The sequence below is a fragment of the Oncorhynchus gorbuscha genome, linkage group LG01, assembly GCF_021184085.1.
Source record: "Oncorhynchus gorbuscha isolate QuinsamMale2020 ecotype Even-year linkage group LG01, OgorEven_v1.0, whole genome shotgun sequence".
NCBI classification, from domain to species: Eukaryota; Metazoa; Chordata; class Actinopteri; order Salmoniformes; family Salmonidae; genus Oncorhynchus; species Oncorhynchus gorbuscha.
Window position 1 is genome coordinate 46,067,134 of NC_060173.1, and position 19,151 is coordinate 46,086,284.

A 19,151-nucleotide genomic window follows, 5' to 3' on the forward strand; every position below is an offset into this window, starting at 1 on the left:
TCACGGTTTACAATCCCGTGACCCTCCTCTCTGACGTCTGCCACACCTACACCCAACGAAGATGGATTTCAACCACTCACCACATAACCTCCCCCTTACCCCACCCATTTATTCTCCTATGTGATGAAAGACCACAGATCTAAGGGGACCATCTTTAAAGAAAGAAAGAAAGAAAGAAAGAAAGAAAGAAAGAAAGAAAGAAAGAAAGAAAGAAAGAAAGAAAGAAAGAAAGAAAGAAAGAAAGAAAGAAAGAGAGGGAGGGAGGGGTGCAGTGGTCTTCCAACACTGTTGATAATGGTCCATTATAAGTCAGGGTCATACAGAGTTGTTCTTCATGTATTCAGGCAGATGTGTCCTTGTCCTGACACGTTGGCTTCTAAATGCCATTGATCAAGTTATTTCTGTCGTTGCATGGTTCTTTGGCTTCTAGTGGGTAGTGGTTGCCAACAGGTTATGTTGACACACAAGGACTGTTTGGATTTCACATTGCATCCCATTCAAACCGGATCAAAATGCAGCCAACGCACTCCAAAGGGAATAATTCAAAATATAATATTGGACCCGTCTGATTGCACAGAAGACATGCAGTATCATCAGGGTTGCAAAAAATAGTATTGCATTTCCACATTTTAAATGATTCCCTTTGGAGAATTAGTTTAATTTTTAATCCAAACACTCCCCCCCCCTCCCCACACACACACATACACAATTCTACACACTGCTCTTACTGGAGTGCTCGTCTTGCCAGTAAGGATGGTGCGGGCTTTGGCCTTGTTCATGTTGAAGTTCTTGAGGTAGGCCTCATAAATGTGCCTGGCCAAAGTCTTCTGGTCGGCCTGCTGGGGGTCCTCCACCTCCCTGTCACCCGTCAGGATCTCTGCCTTCAGCTTCAGCTTCTCAGACTGGGGCATCCGACCAAAACGGATCGCTAATTAGAGAGAAAAGAGGCGATTGCACAGATGAGAACGTACATGAAAAAAATAATATACAGTATTTACAATACAAAGGACAATGATGCATCTGTTTTGCTGAGAGATATATGGAGACTCAAGACTCAATGATGCATCTGTTTTGCTGAGAGATATATGGAGACTCAAGACAATTGTATATTGTTTGTCATATCAACAGAAAGATATGGAGACTCAAGTCAATGTGTATTTTAAAAAATGTGTTTGCCAAATCATGAACACTGTTGTTCAAAGGTTTTTGGGTGTAACTTGGAAGAGGTATGGTTGTTTCCAGGAGCATGTGGTAATGGAGTCTGATACGTTGGAAGTTATGGGAAACAAGATGGACGCCTGCCTCTTGGGCTGCCCCACCTCCTGGGCCTTTTGTTTCTGTTGTGAGATTTGTTATGTTTTCTATTCTTCGAGGACAAATGTACTTACCACAACTGAGATATGTAGTTGTCTCACCTAGCTTTCTAAAGATAAATGCACTTACTGTAAGTTGCTCTGGAGAAGAGCGTCTGCTGAATGACAAACGTGTTTTTTTTTTAATAAGTAAAATGTAGACAGGCTATGGATCCCTGGAGACAGTTGAGAGAAGTGGGGGCAGGATGAGAGGCAGTTGAGGAACAATGTGTTAGACCGCTAAAGGAAATAGGACCAATCAGATAGCTAGTGCTAGTATGTGTGCGCGTGTGTTGTTTTTGTACAGAGCGAACTCTGACTCTTTCAGACAATCTGATCCTAAGTGTCTAACTAGGATATGCAACGTGGAGTGCCTGCATACAGCTATTAGCCATGGTATATTGGCCATATACAACAAACACCCGAGGTCCCTTATTGCTATTATAAACTGTTTACCAAAGTAATTAGACCAGTAAATAGTACTTTTCTGTCATACCCATTGTATACAATCCGATATACCACGGCTTTCAGACAATCAGCATTCAGGGCTCAACCACCCAGTTTATAACTGTCTTTATAAACCGGGTGGTTCGAGCCCTGAATGTTGATTGGCTGAAAGCTGTGGTATATGACAAAAAAGTACTATTTACTCGTCTAATTACGTTGGTAACCAGTTTATATTAGCAATAAGGGACCTTGGGTGTTTGTGGTATATGGCCAATATACAACGGCTAATAGCTGTATGCAGGCACTCTGCGTTGCGTCGTACAAACGACCAGCAATTAACAGTGGTATTTTGGTCATATACCACACCCCCTCGGGCCTTATTGCTTAATTATACTATGGGCACCAATAGCTAACAATCACCAGTAATTCCGGAGCTTGGATTTTTCATCAATGTTTATTTGGACAAATCACGATTTCACAGGTGTAGAGCCAACCACCTGGCTCTCCAGGCAGGCTAAAGCAAACGCTGAATGTATTTGAAAGATTCATTAGCGAAAGAGGAAGTGAGAGATGCTCTGAGTAGGGATCAGGATACCCAGGATAAGAACATCAGGCTAAGCTGAGGGTGAGAGGATGAGTCTCTGACCCTCTACAGCAGAGCACAAACAACAAACAACCCAACCTATGCTGTTGCAAGGCTTAAAGAGGAGGGAGGGCTGTAGTCCTGCTGTAGTCCTCCTCAGTGTATCAGGTTCCTTCACCCTCTCCCATGTCCTTTCCCCTGTATACGGTTACATTTAGAAAATACAACAGACGTGTTTCCACAAGGAGAAACTCGTCTTGGACACATCCCAGATGTGAAATAAATACTAATGTTGAGCATCAGTCCACATATTAGATTGCTCTGCAGCATGATAGTGTTCAATTCAGTGGTTTCATAAACTGAAGTGTGTCCATGAGTTCACTGACACTAGTCCCCAGGTCTACAGATGTAGGATCTTAATTTGAACCAGTTTGCTATAGCAGAAAAATAACCCTGCAGCAGCTGGAAATATTATATTTTAGATTCTTCAAAGGAGCCACCCTTCGCCAAGACATCTTTGCACACTCTTGGCATTCTCTCAACCAGCTTCACCTGGAATGTCTTGAAGGAGTTCCCACATATGCTGAGCACTTGTTGGCTGCTTTTCCTTCACTCTGCGGTCCGACTCATCCCAAACCATCTCAATTGGGTTGAGGTTGGATGATTGTGGAGGCCAGGACATCTGAAACAGCACTCCATCACTCTTCTTCTTAGTCAAATAGCCCTTACACAGCTTGAAAGTGTGTTGGGACATAGTCCCACAAAGCGCAAACCAGATTGTATGGCAAATCACTGCATAATGCTGTGGTAGCCATGCTGGTTAAGTGTGCCTTGAATTGTAAGTAAAATCACAGACAGTGTGACCAGCAAAAAACCTCCACACCATCACACCTCCTCCTCCATGCTTCACGGTGGGAACCACACTCTGTGTCTCACAAAGACACAGGGGTTGGTACCAAAAATCTCAAATTTGGACTCATCAGACCATGGACAGATTTTAACTGGTCTAATGTCAATTGCTCGTGTTTCTTGGCCCAAGCGAATCAATCCTTTTTATTGGTGGTAGTAGTGGTTTCTTGCAGCAATTCAACCATGAAGGCCTGATTCACACAGTCTGCTCTGAACAGTTGATGTTAACCCTGATGTGTCTGTTACTTGAACTCTGAAGCATTTATTTGGGCTGCCATTTCTGAGGCTGGTAACTCATCCTCTGCAGCAGAGTTAACTCTGGGTCTTCCTGTGGCAGTCCTCATGAGAGCCAGATTCATCGTAGCGCTTGATGGTTTTTGCGGCTGCACTTGAAGAAACAAAGAAACAAAGTTCTTCATTTTTCTGATTGACTGACCTTCATGTCTTAAAGTAATGATGGACTGTCGTTTCTGTTGCTTACTTGACCTGTTTTTGCCATAATATGGACTTGGTCTTTTACCAAATAAGGCCATCTTCTGTATACTACCCCTACCTTATCACAACACAACTGATTGGCTCAAACGCAATAAGAAGGAAAGAAATTCCACAAATTAACTTTTAACAAGGCACGCCTGTTGATTGAAATGCATTCCAGGTGACTACCTCATGAAGCTGATTGAAAGAAAGCCAAGAGTGTGCAAAGCTGATATCAAGGGAAAGGGTGGCTTTGAAGAATCTCAAATATTTTGATTTGTTTAAAAAAAAAGGTTACTACATGATTCCGTATGCGTTATTTCATAGTTTATGTCTTCACTATTATTCTACAATACAGAAATATAGAAAATAGTCAAAATAAAGAAAAACCCTGAAATGAGTGTGTGTCCATGTTTTACTGGTACTGGGGTTGATTCATTTTTCATTTGGGGAAAATTAAGTCTGCAATTTCAAAGTGGAATCGCAAACTTTAGAAGCCTTTTTGAAACCCAAATACACTAAAAGTTTGCATTTCCTGGTGTGCAGGACAATTCTCAGGAACAAAAGAACATACATCTGTATGTGTGTGTCTGTCCTTCAGTCCATCTGTCTGGCAACTCTGACCGACTGCTACAGTGATCTTGCTAGGCCCCTCTTCACATCCCTACACACAACCTCGAAATTCTATTGCAGTCCATTGTAAACGGCAGGACATCGATCTTAGCTAAAGGTTCAGAATGCCATGTTTTATGTTGACATAAAACACACAGGTAAACAACATCCATCCAATAGGGTCAAAGAATTTGAACTAATTGTCCTGGATCAAGGTTTTTGTTTGTAGATTAACTCTCCATAAAGTAAATATCCTCATGTTTATAGTGCTTGTAGTTAGTCTGTCTGTACGGTATGTATGAGGATGCATGTCTGTGATTTTTTTCTGTACAGTGAAATCTGTTGTACGATTTGTTTTACACTGTGTGTGTAGGCAGTAATGTTGCACTAGTAACGTATCCCATTGAAAGACACTGCACTACCCTTTAAAGCTCTCCATCAGCCCTGGTCACATGACCGGCAGGCCCAGGCTGAGACTCACACTGTATATTTCTCTGTTCAAACATCCACAGGGTGAGGAGGGTTCAGCCAACGCAATTACAACCCCACCGTATAGTTTTACTGACCTTCACAAGGAAACACCAAAGAGTCTGCATAGAGACCACCACACAGAGGCAGAGAGACTCATGCATCAATTGTATCGTTTTTGTCTGGATAAAGCGAAATATGAAATGGTGCAAATGTTGAATAATTGTTTTTTTTTTTAAATATTGTATGATTCACAGCAGTCTCAAGTGATTACCAACTCTCATTAGTCTTGAAAAGCAACCTTCTGTGTTAATGTGGTGTTAAATTGCAACTACCAGTTCCTCAAGAGTGTGGTTTTGAATGGCGTACATGTATGTGTGAATATGTCTACGTGCCAATGCGTATGTGTGTGTGTGTTCCTCTCCGGTTGCTGCTGGCAGGTTGTGCTGTATGCAGAAAGTAGTACTCAGGGACCTGGCTATGTCTGTGTTCCGGCCTGTATCACAACCAGCCGGGATTGGGAGACCCATAGGGCGGCGCACAACTGGCCCAGCATTGTCCGGGTTTGGCTGGTGTAGTCCGTCGTTGTAAATAAGAATTTGTTCTTAACTGACTTGCCTAGTTAAATAAAGGTTAAAGAAAGCTTTTTTTTTTTTTAAGAAAAGAAATCCTCACCATTGTGAGACATGCCCACAGACAGGCACTTCTGAAAGCGGCAGTATTGGCACTTGTTCCGGTTCTTCTTCTGTATCTTACAGCGACGCTCACACTTGTCATATTCCAGCTTCAGGCGGATGGTCCGCCGAAAGAAACCCTGCAGGCACAGAAAGAAGAGAGAGATAAATGTTCAGGTCGAGACCCAATAGACTGCACTCGTGAAAGAAACTCAGCCTCGACTCAGCAGGCCAACTCAACCACACACTACGGTGACTTGATAAAAGAAGACGATTGTCAGTTCATACCAGATATCTTGATATCTCTCAACTGCTAACTTTATTCATTTGCCTTCCGTCATCGAAGACTTTCTCAAGCTCAGTTATCTATCAGCGAAGTGAAGGCAGTGTCCCGACCTAGAACATGACACTAGCAAACCTCCAATCACCCAACAGCCACTTTCACCGTTAAAAAAAGGAAATACTGAGAATGGACCCAAATGACTGGAGCATGACACTATCAGCCTGGACATATATGCTTATCAGGTCTAAATGGGATTTCACTTATATTACACAACCCTGAGAAACAACCGTGTCTGGCTATGGGCAGCAGTAGATGTCCTGTGCTGAGTGGTTAAGGGCTTGGACTGGGGTTGGGGCAGGGGGGTTATTGAAATGGACAGGGAATTGCTTAAGAAGAACATATTTAGCCACCCCCATTCCAAGTCATTCATTTCCCAATTCTTGTGAAAGATCTCCTTAATGTGTCTCTGCACATGGCATGCACTAACACTTGCAAGGACACACACACACACACCCACCCCTCGAGGATCACATGAGGCCAGGGCAGAATGCCTGTCAGACACAACGGCCTCATGACCGGTCTCGTGTCTTTGTACGTCGTCCTATCCAGGGGTCAGTCCCCTCCTCTCCCCTCCCGTCCCTCTCAGATGACCAGACAGCTGAGGAGCAGGGCACACATAGGTATGTGACATCAGAGAGGGGAAAGCTGGAATGCTGGTTTAGCCTATCAGCATCTAGGATCCGAACGTACAGTCTTATCAATCCGAATGTACTCATAGGTTCCAAATACCTGTGTGTGTATGTATTGTATGTGTGCTATGTACTGTGTGTCTGTGTATCTAGCTATGCCCTTCAGTGCTTCTCCATGTCTCTGGGAGAAACACCGGCCCACTCCGTGCTGCCCATCTGATTGGCCAAGAGGAAGGTTTACAGAGTTCACTGTAAGAGCAACTGCGACCTCTGGTTTACGGCCCCGTACCTTGGCCAGGCCTGCTCCATGGACCACGTAGCACACATGGCTGGAGTTCCAATCTGGGACAGCTATGCTTGACCAGTTCAGGCAATGTCCACTCTAACCCTGAGCCAGGTCCAGCCAGGGCAGGGTAGGATACACTGTGGAACTCAGTGTAACAGTGTGTTGACATGAGGGGAAGGAGTGACTGAGAGCACCACCAACTTCGCCATGTGAGATTCATACTCAGACAGCCCTGGCACAGGGATAGATGGGCTGGCCAGGGATCCAAGAAGGCATCACCCATACATTCGGTGTGAAAGGCGGATGAAAACCCATTATCTTTGCCTGACTTTCATAGCAGGGTGAGAATTGACTCTTCTCCTTAGGGCATGGATATTCAACCTGGGGTCTCGGGGGTACTGCAGGGGGTTCCGTGAAAATATTTGGAATAATGCAATCTTTATTTCTCAACTCCTAATATTGACCAAATTACACTAATTGGAGTTAATTACACTCAGTAGCTGACATTGGCTTTGAAAAAGCACTAGCGAGTACCAGTCGCGGCAAGTGCCTCTGGCTGCTTGTAAGCTTTCTTGACATTCTTGTCTTTTTGCCAATACATGGCTAACCTTTGTTTAACCATGTGTTTGGAGTAGGCCATGTTAGAGTTTACACTTCATCTTCCAATTACAGACGTAGGATCTTCATTTGAGACAGTTTGCTACAGTAGGAAAATAATCCTGCACCAAAAGGAAATGTGAATTATTACGTGGATTATAATTAATGGAGATTATTGTTGGGGTTGATTAATTTTCCGTAAGGGAAAAGGCTCAGAAGTAATACAGTAACAATGTTAAAGGTCATGGGGTCAGCAACACCTCCTTTTGGGTCACATCTAAAGACTGGGATATGCTTACTTAGTGGTATGTGCGTCATAATAACACCAAAACGACATTATCTTACAGAGTGATATAGTGGCCTTTCGGGGGCAGATTGAGATCTCCTCTGTCCTCCAGTGACTTGTGACAAAACACATAAGCCTTGGGTTTCTCTTCAACAGGCCCAGAAATAATTAACCAAGAGAGCATCCACACCAGTGTCCTTGTTGTACAATGTAGTGGGGCAAAAAAGTATTTAGTCAGCCACCAATTGTGCAAGTTCTCCCACTTAAAAAGATGAGAGAGGCCTGTAAATGTTCATCATAGGTACACTTCAACTCTGACAGACAAAATGAGAAAAGAAAATCCAGAAAATCACATTGTAGGATTTTTTATGAATTTATTTGCAAATTATGGTGGAAAATAAGTATTTGGTCAATAACAAAAGTTTATCTCAATACTTTGTTATATACCCTTTGTTGGCAATGACAGAGGTCAAACGTTTTCTGTAAGTCTTCACAAGGTTTTCACACACTGTTGCTGGTATTTTGGCCCATTCCTTCATGCAGATCTCCTCTAGAGCAGTGATGTTTTGGGGCTGTTGTTGAGCAACACGGACTTTCAACTCCCTCCAAAGATTTTCTATGGGGTTGAGATCTGGAGACTGGCTTGGTCACTACAGGACCTTGAAACGCTTCTTACGATTCCACTCCTTCATTGCCCGGGCGGTGTGTTTGGGATCATTGTCATGCTGAAAGACCCAGCCACGTTTCATCTTCAAGGCCCTTACTGATGGAAGGAGGTTTTCACTCAAAATCTCACGATACATGGCCCCATTCATTCTTTCCTTTACACGGATAAGTCGTCCTGGTCCCTTTGCAGAAAAACAGCCCCAAAGCATGATGTTTCCACCCCCATGCTTCACAGTAGGTATGGTGTTCTTTGGATGCAACTCAGCATTCTTTGTCCTCCAAACACGACGAGTTGAGTTTTTACCAAAAAGTCTCCCAATCTTCTTCTGGATCATCCAAATGCTCTCCAGCAAACTTCAGACGGGCCTGGACATGTACTGGCTTAAGCAGGGGGACACGTCTAGCACTGCAGGATTTGAGTCCCTGGCGGCGTAGTGTGTTACTGATGGTAGGCTTTTTTACTTTGGTCCCAGCTCTCTGCAGGTCATTCACTAGGTCCCCCCGTGTGGTTCTGAGATTTTTGCTCACCGTTCTTGTGATCATTTTGACCTCACGGGGTGAGATCTTGCCCCAGATCGAGGGAGATTATCAGTGGTCTTGTATGTCTTCCATTTCCTAATAATTGCTCCCACAGTTGATTTCTTCAAACCAAGCTGCTCACCTATTGCAGAATCCGTCTTCAATTCTGTTTCTGGTGTCCTTTGACAGCTCTTTGATCTTGGCCATAGTGGAGTTTGGAGTGTGACTGTTTGAGGTTGTGGACAGGTGTCTTTTATACTGATAACACGTTCAAACAGGTGCCATTAATACAGGTAACGAGGGGAGGACAGAGGACCAGATACTTATTCTCCACCATTATTTGCAAATAAATTCATTAAAAACCCAACAATGTGATTTTCTGGATATTTTTTCTCATTTTGTCTGTCATAGTTGAAGTGTACCTATGATGAAAATTACAGGCCTCTCTCATCTTTTTAAGTGGGAGAACTTGCACAATTGGTGGCTGACTAAATACTTTTTTGCCCACTGTATGTTTTGGAGTGCACTCTGACCAGGTGTGTGTTTATGTAGGCATATATTTATTTGTGTGTATGTGCATGCTCTGCGTGTGTGTGTGTGTGTGATGGCTGGTCACTCACCTTGCAGCCCTCACAGGCGTGAACTCCGTAGTGGTATCCGGAGGCGCGGTCGGCACACACCCGACACTCCAGGTTGAGAGAGGTGGAGGAGAACTCCTCCAGCCCTGCAGCAGCTCCATACCCCCCTGACGACGGGCTGGATGCTGGGGTCAGAGCATCTGGAGAACACACACATGTACATACACACACACGCACATGAATAAAGTCATGCCCAGATAACAGACACACACAGACACTTATAACCAATGAACCAATAAACCTGGATACATTGATATTCCTATTAGTGTCTAGCCTGTGAAGCCTCTTTGCCCTAGCTGGCGGAATATTTGGTACCAGTGGAAAGTCACTGGTGTCTCATGCCTTTGGCCCAACACAGAGGAAGACCACATGTAATATGTGTTCGATGACATCTCTATAAATACGTTAGAGACAGTAATACACAGTCAGACAGAGCAACACTTCTATATTCAGGGGATGAGTCAAATATTGACCCTTGATACACACACGGTATCTTTCTTGTTACCTGAATACAGAACACACCAACCATAAAGCGTTCCAGGGATGGTGCAAAATAGAGCAGCACTAAATCATCCCACATGAGGTGGGTGAGAGAAGCCAAATCAGGGATAAATATTGCACTAACTGCACGTGACACACACACAAGGCTCTACAGTCTACACTGTAACCAGGAAGAGAATATCACGTCACAGATACTACGTGTCTGCTTGTTCTTCCCCCCTCTCTTCCGCCTTCTTCACTCCATAAACCACCATAAACAACCAGTACTTCTCCAACACTCTCTCCATTACTTTTCCATGATATCATCATTGTTATTTTCCATCAAGCCCCCTCCTCCATTCCTCTTCCCCCTCTTAGCCCCTATCCCCTATTCCCAATACACCAACCCCTCTTTGCCTCTATGTTTACGTTCCAGTCACTGTTTCAATTCTATTTGCAAAATAACTAATACGTAGTAACATATTTGTTCACACATCCCAGTGGTTTCTATTAGACACAAAACAACACAATGTTTACAAAAATATTATTTACGGCACAGCAAATTGACCAGTGTTACCAAGTGTTTATTTTTCAGTGTAACACTTCTAGTGTTGATTCAGGAGTTCAATTAACTTTCTAAGAGTGAATTTAACACTTATTGGTGTAAAATAACCCCTAGTGTTGGTGTTAATAACCAGTGTTGAGTGTGAGAGTCTGATTGTGTACTCTGTGGAGAATAAAATAAAAACCCTGTCCATCATTATCACATTTCCCAGCATGCTCTGCTGCAGCTGGATATTTTCGGGATTGTTTTTAATGTGTGTGTTTTTGTATGTACATTGATTGATTGATCTTATGCCACACAAAGATACATAACATAATTTTCTTCTAAACTAATCCAATCAGTTAGTTAGATGTATTGCAATCGTTACTGAAATGTTTGGTCTATTTTGAATGGTTTAGGTCGTTTCCATTATCGATGTTTCAGTTATTCTGAATGCAAGTTGTGGGTGAATAAAAATTCAAACTGTTGGCTGTCCTAACTCTGGCTGGATTCCAGTATGAATTAGACATCACTTTGCAAGCCAGCACAATATGACTTGTAAACCAGGAGGTTCCTAACACCACTGATTAGGGTAAAACCTGGCCGTCAAAGTAAGACCTTATGATATGTGTAATGTGTTGTCATAAATTTAGAGTAGGAACTCACTAGGCAAAGTCCACAGGACTGGAAATGAATGAATTCACTAGTCGTGGTACCTTGCCCCTCTCTCTGTCTTTCTCTCTACCGCACCTGCTGTCTCAACCTCTGAATGCTCGGTTATGAAAAGCCAACTCCTGAGGTGCTGACCTGTTGCACCCTCTATAATCACTGTGATTAATATTTGACTCTGCAGGTCATCTACAGTATGAACATCTTGAAGAACGATCTAGCCTCAACGGCCATGTACTCTTAGAATCTCCACCCGACACAGCCAGAAGAGGACTGGCCACCCCTCAAAGCCTGGTTCCCCTCTAGGTTTCTTTCTAGGTTCCAGTCTTTCTAGGAGGTTTTTCCTAACCACCATGCTTCTACATTGCTTGCTCTCTTGCGTTTTAGGCTGGGTTCATGTAAAGACACTTTGTGACAACTGCTGATGTAAAAAGGACTTTATAAATACATTTGATTGATTGACTTGTAAATATTATTGTAATGTCTTTAACCCAACACTGTGCGACTTTGTCAAGAGATACTGCCCTATGGGTTTAATGGTAAAAAAATACTACATGAGGTGTTATTGCATAACACTGAAAGTTTTCATTCCCTAACATTGACAAAGTGTAGCAGTGTCAATGCTAAGCACAGTGTTAATTTAACACTCAAAAGTGTGGATTCGTATAGACACTGGCCCTTAGTTAAATTTAACACTGTCAGTGTTTATTTAACACTGACTAATTTGCTGTGGGGGAATGTGTGTCCGAGTCCAAAATGGCATCCTACTCCCCATAGACTAGGGCCCTGGTCAAAAGTAGTACACTATATAGGGAATAGGGTACCAGGTGAGACTCATCTTGGGAGTTGAGGAATGTGTGAGGATTTAGGAATTCTTCTGTGGAAGTGTGGGGAAGAGGAAAGTGGCCTCAGGGTGTGAATATGTAGGTCAGACAGACATTCACAGAACAGATAACCCCTCTGCCAAAAGCAGCTCTGTTGCCTTGAGGTAAGGTCAGAGGTTAAACAAGCCGAGTGTCCTCTCTTAACCCTGTGAGTCAGGGTGAATTACAGATTAGCTATGTGAGGAGAGGTCCTGAATGATCGGGTAATATATGGTCAAACGATAACAACGTAGAGCTGGCTTACGAAAGGATTACTACAGCGTAGGCTACTCATTCTTACTTTAAGGGAAACTAACAAGAAATACAATTGGGTGAGAAACTATTCGAAAATATTGGACAGGCCCACTAGGGAAACTATAAGGCACTTGAATGATCTATTTTTCGATAAGAGAAGGTAAGTCAAAGGGGAATACGTCATAACATGTGTGAGACAGTAGTAACCAATAAACCAAACACATCACACTACCACTACCTCACATTGTTGTAGATACACATCCAGCGGCAGCCTCGAAGTTAGAGAAACGGGCCAGCAACCAGAGGGTTGCCAGTTCCAATCAAATCCCAGTGCTGATGGGGAGATGGGTCTGTCGGGGAGTGAGCTGGCAACCACCGATGTTCCCTTGAGAAAGGAAATGAACCCCCTAAACTGTTCATTGGGTGCTCCAGCCTAATGTGTGTTGTGTGTATATTTGGGGGGTTGGATGAAAACAAATGTCCATCTTGTGTGGACTAATAAAGTATACGCTCAACAGGCCAGTTTTTTAGGTACACCACCCCCTTCCCAAAAATGTACTGCTCCTACAGACAGTGAGTCATGTGGCCGTGGCTTTGTATATAAAGCAAGCAGGCAGACAGGCATCGAGGCATTCGATTGAACGTTAGAATGGGAAAAATGAGCGCCTTTGACCGTTGTATGATTTGTTGGTGCCGGATCCAGTACCTCAGAAACGGCCGCCCTCCTGAGCTTTTCACACACGCCAATGTCTACGGTTTACCAGGAACGCGTGAAGAAGACAGAAAAACACCCAGTCAGCGGCAGTCCCGTGGGCGAAAACAGCTCGTTGACGAGAGAGGTCGAAGAAGAATGGCAAGAATCGTGCAAGCTAACAGGTGGGCCACAAACAGACAAATAACTGCGCAGTACAGTGGTGTACAGCGCAGTACAGAACGGCATCACGGAACACACAACTCATGGATCCTTGTCACAGATGGGCTATTGCAGCAGACGACCACACCGAGTTCCACTCCTAAAACAAGAATAAGCGGCTCCAGTGGGTGTGCGATCACCAACACTGGACAATTGAGGCGTAGAAAAATATCTATATCTATCTTACCTAGAACGGTGGATCCTTCGGAGCCGTTACTCGACTGGGACTGGTACTCAGGGACGTCCAAGGAGCTGAGGGCGTCACCGTCGATGGACTGGGGGATGTCCTGCAGCTCCTCCATGCCCCCAAGGAAGTCCCCACACACCGGGCTGCCCAGCACCGAATCCTCCAGGGGGGACGGCGGCCGGTAGTGGCTCGCCATGTCGACCACAATGGAGGACAGGACCAGGGGGGGGATTACTCATCAGACTAGAGAGACAGGAGGGGAGAGTGAGAAAGCGGGTTAGTTAATGGAGGGTCTGAACACTAACAAGCGTTTCTAATGAAGTGTAGCCCTGACGACAATGATGGAACACACTCTGTTCTGCATGCTAATCACAGGCTCTATACACAGTCAGTTTGCACAATCGATGTACAATGAATTTGGCACAATTGTGTATGGGGCATACGTGACCCATACAAGTAGGAGGTGCCTTCAGCTCTGCAACACATATCTAGTGACACAACACAGCCTGGTCAGGTCTGGTCCCTCAATGGACTCCTAATTTTAGAGACAGCAACCTGATCCCTCATACCCACTGTTATGGGGGAGAGGGGGGGCAGAACGCATGACTCTGGGCTGGATGAGGGGAGGGGCTGGAGGGGTGATAAAGACCTAATAGTTTTGGGTAGAATTTACCCTCAGTCACGGGGGAGGAGGACAAGCTACTCCATCTGAAGCCAGGGCTTGACCCTATTGAGGCGAAGTCTAACCTTAACAGACTCCATGCAGTACTCACGTCTATTTTGGGGTCTGGTCAATGGTGTCTAACAGTACAGTCTAACAGTTCAAAGAGAATTCCAGCCCCACACCTCTCAATGTATTCCCATGTCGCAGATATACCAATAAGAGAAATACATAGCATTTCATTGAATCATAGTGTATGCTTGTAGATCTAAGTCAACACTGAAATGCATTGCGTTTCATTGACGCATACTGTGGGTATATAATAGCTGCAGGTCAAAGTAGGCACTGCAGCGGGCATGACGAACAGTGTTGGGTAACCCAGGAGAAATAGAGCTGGCCTCATTAACTAACATAGTCCTCCTGCTCCCAGAGGTCTTCATTTAGAGGACACCTTGTTTCAGGACATTCAATTCTCTCATTAATATGTGATCACAGCACGGGCCTTCCCATGACATCCACAGTGCCAGGTAGGGAAGAAATACAGTACCGAGGTTAGACACTGCTGTGCCAATGTAGATCATAAACAATGAGCAGAGTTGGTGTTACAGTAAGTAGCAGTTGACACTACCAATGCTGACTGACTGACTGACTGACTGACTGACTGACTGACTGACTGACTGACTGACTGACTGACTGACTGACTGACTGACTGACTGACTGACTGACTGACTGACTGACTGACTGACTGACTGACTGGCTGACTGGCTGACTGGCTGACTGGCTGACTGACTGACTGACTGACTGACTGACTTACTGACTTACTGACTTACTGACTTACTGACTGACTGACTGGCTGGCTGGCTGACTGGCTGACTGGCTGGCTGACTAGCTGGCTGGCTGACTGGCTGACTATGGCTGACTGACTATGGCTGACTAGAGACATTGTGTAAACAGACACCTGTCACACAGGGTCCCTGATCACAGCTCACCCTTTATGGTTAGTCTCCACAGACATGACTGACACACTCAATGACCGCACGACCCCCACCAGCAGCAGCAGCTATGTGCTCCAGTACTGCCCTACTCCACTATGCCCTAGTCCACTAATATAACTTAGAAACGCTTCATGAGCTTAGTTCAACTGTCATACCCCATTAGAACCCAACACATGAGCCTGTTTTACTCCGTTGTTTATAAACAATGTCATTGTCAACAAACACTGTACAGCCTCAAAACATGGTAAAAAATATATATCATTTTGATATCCTGGATGGTCAGTCGTTGCATCCATAGCCATAGTCTATGAATTTGAGAGTGGTTACATTTCTACAGACTCATCCCTCAGCTTTTTACCAAAACACTGGCAGGGTGTCAATTTGTTATTGTTTGAATTGCAGATGATCCCTTTAAGCTAGGCTGACAGATGTGAAGGGGGTAGGGTGGGCTGGTCATATAAACAGAATGAGAGAGATTCAGATAGAGACATTGAGAGAGAGGGAGAGATTGAGACAGAGAGAGACAGCGAGGCAAAGAGAGACAGAGAGCGACAGCGAGGCAGTGAGAGGCAAAGAGAGACAGAGAGAGTAACAGAAAAACAGATCAACATAGGGAGACAGAGAGAGTGACAGAAAAACAGATCAACATAGGGAGACAGAGAGAGTAACAGAAAAACTGATCAACATAGGGAGATAGAGAGTAACAGAAAAACAGATCAACATAGGGAGACAGAGAGAGTGACAGAAAAACAGATCAACATAGGGAGACAGAGAGAGTAACAGAAAAACAGATCAACATAGGGAGACAGAGAGAGTGACAGAAAAACAGATCAACATAGGGAGACAGAGAGAGTGACAGAAAAACAGATCAACATAGGGAGACAGAGAGAGTAACAGAATAAACAGATCAACATAGGGAGACAGAGAGAGAGACAGAGAGAGAGGGTGAAGAGGGAGAAAGGACGCCAGGCGGTTCCTACGGTAACAGCAGTGCTTTGTCCCAGAGGTCAACCAAGCCTGCTGAGGAGGGCACTGCACATACTGCACCGAGGACAAGCAAGGTCATCTGCATTCGTGTGTGTGCGTGCATGCAAGTTCGTGTGTGTTAAGGGTTGTGAAGGGGAGGGCTCTGGTCTAACCCCGGGGACTGACAAAATACCTCTCCCATCAGCCACTGGGATAGCCAAAATCGGGAGGGGAAAACATTCCAAAACAACAATCTACTACCACTGCAAGAGTCTCAGAAATGTGTACTAGGAACAGAAAACAGAGAAAGGTGTACTAGGAACAGAGAAAGGTGTACTAGGAACAGAAAACAGAGAAAGGTGTACTAGGAACAGAGAAAGGTGTACTAGGAACAGAAAACAGAGAAAGGTGTACTAGGAACAGAAAACAGAGAAAGGTGTACTAGGAACAGAGAAAGGTGTACTAGGAACAGAGAAAGGTGTACTAGGAACAGAGAAAGGTGTACTAGGAACAGAAAACAGAGAAAGGTGTACTAGGAACAGAAAACAGAGAAAGGTGTACTAGGAACAGAGAAAGGTGTACTAGGAACAGAACAGAGAAAGGTGTACTAGGAACAGAACAGAGAAAGGTGTACTAGGAACAGAGAAAGGTGTACTAGGAACAGAGAAAGGTGTACTAGGAACAGAGAAAGGTGTACTAGGAACAGAGAAAGGTGTACTAGGAACAGAGAAAGGTGTACTAGGAACAGAAAACAGAGAAAGGTGTACTAGGAACAGAGAAAGGTGTACTAGGAACAGAAAACAGAGAAAGGTGTACTAGGAACAGAGAAAGGTGTACTAGGAACAGAGAAAGGTGTACTAGGAACAGAAAACAGAGAAAGGTGTACTAGGAACAGAGAAAGGTGTACTAGGAACAGAGAAAGGTGTACTAGGAACAGAAAACAGAGAAAGGTGTACTAGGAACAGAGAAAGGTGTACTAGGAACAGAGAAATGTGTACTAGGAACAGAAAACAGAGAAAGGTGTACTAGGAACAGAAAACAGAGAAAGGTGTACTAGGAACAGAAAACAGAGAAAGGTGTACTAGGAACAGAGAAAGGTGTACTAGGAACAGAGAAAGGTGTACTAGGAACAGAAAACAGAGAAAGGTGTACTAGGAACAGAAAACAGAGAAAGGTGTACTAGGAACAGAAAACAGAGAAAGGTGTACTAGGAACAGAGAAAGGTGTACTAGGAACAGAAAACAGAGAAAGGTGTACTAGGAACAGAGAAATGTGTACTAGGAACAGAAAACAGAGAAAGGTGTACTAGGAACAGAGAAATGTGTACTAGGAACAGAAAACAGAGAAAGGTGTACTAGGAACAGAAAACAGAGAAATGTGTACTAGGAACAGAAAACAGAGAAAGGTGTACTAGGAACAGAGAAAGGTGTACTAGGAACAGAAAACAGAGAAAGGTGTACTAGGAACAGAGAAAGGTGTACTAGGAACAGAAAACAGAGAAAGGTGTACTAGGAACAGAGAAAGGTGTACTAGGAACAGAAAACAGAGAAAGGTGTACTAGGAACAGAGAAAGGTGTACTAGGAACAGAAAACAGAGAAAGGTGTACTAGGAACAGAGAAAGGTGTACTAGGAACAGAAAACAGAGAAAGGTGTACTAGGAACAGAGAAAGGTGTACTAGGAACAGAGAAAGGTGTACTAGGAACAGAGAAAGGTGTACTAGGAACAGAAAACAGAGAAAGGTGTACTAGGAACAGAAAACAGAGAAAGGTGTACTAGGAACAGAAAACAGAGAAAGGTGTACTAGGAACAGAGAAAGGTGTACTAGGAACAGAAAACAGAGAAAGGTGTACTAGGAACAGAGAAAGGTGTACTAGGAACAGAAAACAGATAAAGGTGTACTAGGAACAGAAAACAGAGAAATGTGTACTAGGAACAGAAAACAGAGAAATGTGTACTAGGAACAGAAAACAGAGAAAGGTGTACTAGGAACAGAGAAAGGTGTACTAGGAACAGAAAACAGAGAAAGGTGTACTAGGAACAGAAAACAGAGAAAGGTGTACTAGGAACAGAGAAAGGTGTACTAGGAACAGAAAACAGAGAAAGGTGTACTAGGAACAGAGAAAGGTGTACTAGGAACAGAAAACAGAGAAAGGTGTACTAGGAACAGAAAACAGAGAAAGGTGTACTAGGAACAGAGAAAGGTGTACTAGGAACAGAGAAAGGTGTACTAGGAACAGAAAACAGAGAAACGTGTACTAGGAACAGAGAAATGTGTACTAGGAACAGAGAAAGGTGTACTAGGAACAGAAAACAGAGAAAGGTGTACTAGGAACAGAAAACAGAGAAAGGTGTACTAGGAACAGAAAACAGAGAAAGGTGTACTAGGAACAGAAAACAGAGAAAGGTGTACTAGGAACAGAAAACAGAGATCAACATGCAGTCTGGTTGGTCTAATACCCCTGCTTTAGTATCACTGTGCAGGCATTATGCGCTGTCTCCACTGCAGAGCCCTGAGACAGCCTGTAAAGCAGTCCCCATGTTGTGGAAGAGCTGTTATAGTGGCAAATTCTAAACATGACCCAGGCATGCAGACTGCAGACAGGTAGAGGGCTTCTAGTCAGAGCTGTGTAAAATAATTGTTGCCAAGCTTAGCTTTTATGGTTCAGCTGAATTATTGACTGCTGTCTCATAGTGCAGAGTGCTGGTGGAATATACAGAATGGTATACAGTGGCTTGCAAAAGTATTCATCCCCCTTGACATTTTTCCTATTTTGTTGCCTTACAACCTGGAATTAAAATAGATTTTTGAGAGATTTGTATCATTTGATTTACACAACATGCCTACTACTTTGAAGGTGCAAAATATTTTTATATTGTGAAACAAACAAGAAATAAGACAAAAAAACGGAAAATTTAAGCGTGCATAACTATTCAACCCCTCAAACTCAATACTTTGTCGAGCCACCTTTTGCAGCAATTACAGCTGAAAGTGTCTTGGGGTATGTCTCTTGGCACATCTAGCCACTGGGATTTTTGCCCATTCTTCAAGATAAAACTGCTCCAGCTCCTTCAAGTTGGATGGGTTCCGCTGGTGTACGGCAATCTATAAGTTATACCACAGATTCTCAATTGG

The 19,151-nt window shown here is 43.8% G+C and overlaps 1 protein-coding gene across 5 annotated transcripts in view; it reads right to left on the minus strand.

The window, feature by feature from the left end:
- Nucleotides 1–19,151, minus strand: part of LOC124038480 (peroxisome proliferator-activated receptor alpha-like) — a 66,157-nt gene that overhangs the window by 13,189 nt on the left and 33,817 nt on the right. For all 5 annotated transcript variants that reach the window (XM_046354433.1, XM_046354424.1, XM_046354414.1 and 2 more), the window contains exons 2-5: nucleotides 13,395–13,637; nucleotides 9,466–9,623; nucleotides 5,521–5,659; nucleotides 729–928 (exon numbers count right to left, since the gene is read on the minus strand). In XM_046354433.1, coding sequence (XP_046210389.1) covers nucleotides 729–928; nucleotides 5,521–5,659; nucleotides 9,466–9,623; nucleotides 13,395–13,590 — 693 coding nt within the window. In that variant the 5' untranslated portion in view covers nucleotides 13,591–13,637. The remainder of the gene's footprint in view (nucleotides 1–728; nucleotides 929–5,520; nucleotides 5,660–9,465; nucleotides 9,624–13,394; nucleotides 13,638–19,151) is intronic.